General features: G+C 53.4%; 1 protein-coding gene across 1 annotated transcript in view; it reads left to right on the plus strand.

Moving 5' to 3' along the window:
• The first annotated feature begins 284 nt into the window (after nt 1–284).
• Laptm5 (lysosomal protein transmembrane 5) overlaps nt 285–7,064 on the plus strand; it is a 25,893-nt gene continuing 19,113 nt past the window's right edge. Inside the window, exon 1 of the mRNA XM_028759964.1 lies at nt 285–443. Coding sequence (XP_028615797.1) covers nt 357–443 — 87 coding nt within the window. The 5' untranslated portion in view covers nt 285–356. The remainder of the gene's footprint in view (nt 444–7,064) is intronic.

The following is a 7,064-nucleotide window of genomic DNA, read 5'->3' on the forward strand; positions in this document are numbered from 1 at the left end:
CTGTTTGATTTGGGACAGATTTCCATATCTGATTCTTTTTCTAGAAAAGGGTTTCTAAGGGTGGTTGGCGTTCAGCATCCAGGAAGCAGAGTGCATATAAATGTGTAGCCCAGCCCCGGTGTCGGTGACGCATTGGAGCCCCTGGGAGTGGTGGACTCCCCAGTTGGGCTCCTTGATGTTGACTGTGATCCCCCCACCTCTCTCCCCTGCAGCTGCTACACCCTAGACTTACAGACCTGGCCCCTACTGTCTGAGGGAAGGCGGAAGTGAGGCGGGCAGCCTGTGGCTTCCTCTTTTGGTCCTGCTGTGGGCCCAACACTCCTTACTCAGAGCCTTGGAAGAGGGGACTGCGCACCATGGCCTCCCGTGCAGCGCCAGTCAGGCAGACATGCTGCTGTTTCAACGTCCGAGTTGCCACCATAGCCCTGGCCGTCTACCATATAGTGAGTATTGGGGTGTCTGAGGCATTCAGGGTGTGTGTGTGTGTGTGTGTGTGTGTGTGTGTGTGTGCGCACGCGCATGAGGACACACTGAGACCTTCCAACTGGGGGATTGCTACCTATCACTTGTCTGTGGGACCCTGGACAAGCCCTGTGCTACCCTGGGCCTCAGTATTTCCCTGTGGAGATGAGCAGAATAGTGTCCTTAAGGTTGTAGGTATGCAAAGAGAAAGGCAGGCTGGCAACGGGGAGGAGTGCAGGCTGGGATTGCTCTGGGATGCCAGGCCCCACACAGGCCTGGGTGTAGGGCTTTCTGGGCCCTATCCTAGTCTAGGGTCTGGAGTTACACCTTTGGACTTCTAGTGGGAGCTAGGGAACCCTTCTCCTCAGCTCACAGCCCAGTCAAGCCGCTGCCTTCTCCATTCAAGGACAGTTTAAGCTTTGTGCTTGGGAAACTGCTTGGGGCAGCCAGCATGTCCCAGTGGTTGTCAATGTCACGGTGTGACCCCAGGTCCAGTGTTAGTCCCCAGGGATATGGCTCTCCCTTTGGAGTGGCCCAAAGCTGGAGTCTCTGTCCTCTTCTTCTGGGATTTACCCCTCACTCCACCCCTGGCACACTTAGGTCCCTGAGGCCCAAACATTTTGTGGCTTCAGTGACTCAGACAGAACCTGTGGCTAACAGCTCTCCTGGGCCTGGAAGAGCTTCCTCAAAATCAACCTAAATCCGTAGGCTGCTGCTTTGCAGAGCCTGGTGACATCTGCTTCCGGCCACAGGCAGTGTGGCCAGGCAGTGGTACAAACCAGTTCTGTCCTTAAGCTCTTGTTGTGCTTCCCTGCCCACTCCCCCTCCCCTCCTCCCAGCCTTTGCTGTGCAGTCTCGGATAACTTGTTTAACCTCTCTGAACCTGTTTCTTTAGATCAAAAACAAAGATGAGGATGATAAGGACTGTGTGTTAGGTGCTGTGCGGGTTGATATCTATAAAGCATGAGGGACGTGTGCAGACATGGTCCCCTGCCTTTTCATGAGTGTGTCCTGACCCACCTGTCCACCGAGAGCAGGGGTTCTCAGCCTTCCTAACGCTGTGACCCTTTAATACGGTTCCTCATGTTCCTCATGTGACCCCCCAACCATGACATTATTTTTGTTGCTACTTCATAACTGTAATTTTACTACTGCTATGAATCATAATGTAAATGTATTTTTAGAGAGAGAGATTTGCCAAAAGGGTCGTGACCCACAGGTTGAGAACCGCTGATTTAGGGCCTGGCGTGGGGGCGGTTCAGAGTTTGTCCAACACAGCCTCAGCAGGCACAGGAGCTGAGAGGGGTGGCAGCACTCTGTCTTGGCATCAAGACTTTCAGATTGTCATCTCTGAGATGGCACAGCGTTCTGGGGAGGACGTGACAAGCGTCCTTATGCCAGCTCTGCTGGAGCCAGCTGTTTGAGCTCCTGGGAAAACCCCCGACTTGGGGCTTGCTTCCCTATCTAAAGTGGGGACCAGGGGCCGTGGATGGGAGTTTTGAACTCAGATGTTTGCAGTGTGCTGGGAGCTGGGGGGTGGTGGAGGGTGGGGGGTCCACTAAGTGGCTTCAGTGGGGTGGAGGGGCTTGCGGCTGCTGGGACCCTTGCTCCATCTGCTCTGGAGGCTCTGCTCCTGCCTTTCAGAGAAGCTCTTTCTGTCTGATTGTCTGGCTTCTTAGAATATCGTAAATATATTGAAAAGTAAATAAACCCTGCAGGCTGTATCGTGGAACTACTGAGGTTTCTTCTTATTCATTGGGTCCAAGCACCTCAGCTGTGGATGCATGAATGATGTCCTGTTTCCGTAGAGATCCAGGAGACTGTGGGTCAAGTGATCAGGGAAGGCGTGTCACAGGTGGGGATGCTGTAGTGTGGGAGGGAGAGTGTGGATGCAGAGCTGGTGGGCCGAGCGAGGTGAGGTGTGTCTGGTTCCGGAGCCCGTCTGAGACAGCTGGGGAGGAGGAAGTGACTTTGTGTAAAGTTGAGCCTTTGAGCCTTTCCTCTGGTGCTCCAATATTATTTGGGGCTGGGGCTGGGTCATTCTTTGCATTGTATAAGCAGGTCACCTCTTAGCCACTGTTCAAGTCCCTAGACGTGGGCCATGATTGTGCAGTCTGCATAATCACTGCTTGGTATGTGAGTCTTCCAGAGCCGTGGAATGCTCTAGAGCCACAGGGTGGGGGTATACAAGAGTAGAGAAGCCTGGAAGTAAGGTACCCATCCCAAGGACTGGGTTAGGGTACACAGATGATCTTCCTACCCCATTGGCCAGAGGCGCTTTTTCCTTCCCACAGGAAAAGGTCTGGGGGGGGGCTTTCCTTTGACGCAGCAGCTGGGTGGCAGGTGTGCCAATAGGACCTCAGACATCTGGGTAGAAAAAGAGAAGCCACCACCAGATGTACCAGTCACTCATGTTGCCGTCATCTGGAGCCAGCCATGGGTGACATCTCTGTACGTTGAGAGCTATTTGTGCACTTGGTCCCTGTGGGGAGGATTAAATTGGGCCATTGACGCCCGAGATGGGGCCACGCTTCGTGGAACTGTAGGGTTCAATTACAGGAAGATTCTACCTGGCTAACAGGTTTGTGCTCTGATGCTCCAGGCTCCTGGCTTGTCTTGGGCACAGGGGAATGAGAACAGGGTCTCCAGCTGGCCTTTTGCCTTCTTCCTTGTGTTCTAAGTTGGTGGCAGGAAATTAAGAAGGGCGAGGGGACACTGACAGACCTTTTAGTAGAGAAATCCCTGAGCTCTCTCCTGCTGTGTTCCTGTGTCTATTCCTGATATTAGGGTGAGTGTGGGTGTGGGGCTGGTACCTGCAGCGACCAGAGAAACCTACGCAGACTCTGGCTGTGGAAGGGACGAACTAATACCAGAGAGAGTGGGGTTCGTGTGATGAACAGGCGGTCATTAGCTGGGGACTGTGAAAGGTCTATTTTCCCCTGGATTTTCCATATTTGCCTTCTTTTCGTTCATTTCTTTGAGACCAGGACTTGCTACGCAGCCCAAGCTGGCTTAGAACTCACTTTCCTGCTTCAGCCTCTCCAGGGCTGTGTTCACAGGTGTGCACCGCCACCCTATTCATGGGATATTTCTCCCCCATCTCTTCCTCCTCTTCCTTTACTGTGACATGAGGAAGGGTGGGCCCAGGGCCTCAGGGAAACCCACCGGCACACTCCAGCACTCTTTCTATTTTGACACACTGTCAGCGAAGTTGCTCAGGCTGGCCTGGAACTTGTGTGCATCCTGCTTCAGCCTTCAGAACCTCCGGATCACAGGCCTGCGCCACTAAGGCTCAGCATGCAGACTACTTTTTAAAGGAAACATTTTGTTTTTAGGACAGTTTCTGCAGATTCAGTGCAGAGAGCTCCCCGAGTGTCCCTCTCCTGTCTCAGGTCAGTGGAACACCCGGGATAACTGTCTGTCAGGACCTACAGACTACTTTCTCTTTCTGTCCTCATCCTTTTTCTGCTTCAGAGTCTGGGGCCTGTCACACCAGATGCCATCCTTCTTGGGTTCCCCTGGGCAGCAGTGCGCTCTCAGGTCTCCAGGTTTGAGGACTGGGATGGCTCTGAGGAGTTCTGCTGGGGATTTGGTGGAGTGTGCCTCACCGAGGTGTGCCTGGTGGCCTGTCACAATGAGTATGGCTCCTTTGCATGACAATCAGGATGCTTAAGGCATCGCTTAGAAGGTGGCCAACTGTCAACCACCTTATGGGCATCTTCTCTGCTAAGTTTTCTTTCCCCTCTTTCCCTTCCGCAGCAGGAGGGTGACCCTTCGCCCAGCTCATGTGAGTCATGGAACTGGAAATGAGGTTCCTTTTCTGGAGGGTAGACTAGACAAAGTGCTATCCTCATGGGACAGCTGTCTATCCCCACATTCCGTGTAAGGGGCTTATTGGTGTATTAGCCAGCAACTCACAGATATACATCATGTGTGGTTTAAAGCCAGGCAGCTCTGTCATGCTGATGGAACACTGCTTTGTACACAGAAAACCAGATGGTGGCTTTCTGTGTAAAAAGTGTACAAATTGTACAGACAGGCAGGGAAGGGGCAACGGGACTCCTAGGCCCTGGCTGGGGTAGCCTGCCTGTCTGAGAGAGGCCCCTCTCCTTTCTCAGCTCTCTGGGATTCATTTCTCTTGGGATCTTCAAGGAAGCTTCTTCCAGGAAGTCCTTCTGACATGCTTGCCTCAGAACTCCAGTTCTCCTCCTTTAACTTCACGTTGTAAGCAGTGATTGGATATATGTCACTCACTGGGGACATGACCCTGAACACACAAGTGTCGCTGCTGACTGAGCCTCAAGTTTTCCAACCATTAATGGAGGCCAATGATCTCTGTGCCAAGAGTGATTATTCTGACGTTCTGAGCTTGGTAGTCCTTGGCATCTTGGGGGGTTAGCTGGCCATGTGACCAACCAACCACAGAAGTCAGTCCCCTTTGGAAAGTTCAAGTGCTCAACAGGGATCTAAAAATCAGCCCCATCGGTCCCTTGGGAAGGTCTCAACTAAGGCCTGACAACCTGGCACCTTCTTCTCTAATACCCTGGGCTGGTCAGAGGCAGGATTCTGCCACCTCCTGTGTGCCCTTCCTGCTGTGGGGAGGCCAGCAGGTTTAGGCCAGGGTCCCTGTCCCTCCTCAGTACCATTTAGGGTATCTTGCTTGAGGGTTCCCCTGCTGTGAGAGAGGCAGGACCAGGGAGGCAGACACTTCTATGCTAGGGGGAGAAGCTGCACTGAGTTAGGGCTGGTTTATGCCAGGCCAAGGCTTCTCTGCCAGGACTGAGGCACAGAAACCCAAGAGGCAAGGCCTTTGTTCTCAGCCCAGAGCAGTGGTCCAGTACAAGGGGTTAGTTCTCAGCCTGAGTCTCCTAGGAAACCCATCTGTCTTAGGCGGGGGCTCAGAACTCCAGGACAGCACCCTGGATACGTGGTTGTAATCCTATCCTCAGAACAGAGCCTCCGGTTCCTTCTGTTGCCTGGGGAGTCAGTGTGTCCAGTGTGAGCCCCCGACAGCAGCTGACTCCACACTCTCAATTGTATAGAAGAGGAAACTGAGGCACAGGGAAGCCAAGGAGGATTGCCTAGGGGACAGGCCAACTGGTGATAAAGAACAAAAAGCCTGGGTTCCTGATCCAGATGGAGGCTGGGGCACAGTGGTGTCCCTGGTAGCCATGAGCTGTCACACTCAGCAGCCATAGTCTTAGATACAGGGCACACATGTCAAGATTTAATTCACCTGTACCAAAGAGAAAGGGGATCTGATAGAGCCTGCCTCAGAGGGCTGGGGTCCGGGAGGGTGTGAGAGAGGGCATGCCATCGTCCAGGGGAGGACTTAGCATGCAGTGGGTGCCTAATAATTACGTCTGTCGTAGCACCCAGTGCTATTATTTTGGGTCTTTGCTCTGAAAACGGTTGATGAAGAGCAAACAGCGCCTACCTCCCAAGGTCTTAACATGGTGTCAGGTTCGAGACATTTTATATTTTACAGAAATGGAACAAAGAAAGTCCTAAGTCAACAGACTTTTTGAACGCACTGGTGGAAACACCAGGTCAGAGCCAAGGGGACAAGTCTCTGCCACGGGCCTCAGATGGTTGTCTGGGACAGTTTTAGTCTTTGTGTTGGTGGAGGCCTAGAGAACAGTTTCTCATGATTTCGAAGGAAGGGAGCTTTCTTGGTGACCTCCCCAGGACATCTGTGATTCTGTCCGTCCTGTTACCTGGCCTTTCATTCCTGGCTCCTGGGTCTTTGGGCAGACCTGCCTCCTGTCCTCTCTTCCGGTGGGCAGCCTTGCTGGGGAGGGGAATCTCCAGATGACTAGAACTGACTGCCAGTGCTCTGGGTACAGCATGTCCTGAGCCGTTGGTGGCAAACTGTGTCAAGTGTCATCAATGATGCTCAGCTCTGCTCCTCTGAGGGTGGGACAGGGGTGTGCGTGGGGGAGGAGGCGTTGTGTGTGCTCTGACCTCTCCTGGAGGTCCGTTTTCAGCCATGCCCACCATGATGTTCTCAATCTCTCCTACCCTCCCTCCCCTTACTGCTGTGACTAACAGGAGACTGGGGGGGGAGGGAGGAGCTTATTGTGTGATTGGATGACTTCCTGTTTATAAGAGGGGTGCCTCCATTTCCTGGGTGAGCGCTCGCCCTCTGTCCTTCCCTTGTGGCATCTGCTATGACTGAGCACCTTTCCAGGAGCAGTCCCTTTTTCTAAGAATGCGTCTCTGAGTCCCCAGCGCCCCCGAGCTTCCCTAGTGCCCCTAGACCCCGAGTGCTGGATCTCTGTGCTCGGCCTTACAGGCTGGCGCAGCGGTTGGTTGGCGCGGCCCGAGTTATCTTTGATAAGAGCCAAGCTCTGGCATGCAACAGGGGGCAGCCAATCGCTAATGGCTTCAATTTTTATAAACTGTTAACTCATAAGTCACCCCTAGAGACAAACAGCTAGCCCATTCCCAAATAATGGCCAACTCTTACCAAGTAACTGTCCCCTGAGATGTTCCCACCCACTGCCCTGCCCTGTGACTGCCCTGACAGTGTCTCCACGGCCTCAGATTCTTGAGCTTTATCCCCAGCCCCCAGGCCCCAGCCCCCAGCCCCCCAGCCCCCC

Source organism: Grammomys surdaster, unplaced genomic scaffold (assembly GCF_004785775.1).
Source record: "Grammomys surdaster isolate TR1022 unplaced genomic scaffold, NIH_TR_1.0 126313, whole genome shotgun sequence".
NCBI classification, from domain to species: Eukaryota; Metazoa; Chordata; class Mammalia; order Rodentia; family Muridae; genus Grammomys; species Grammomys surdaster.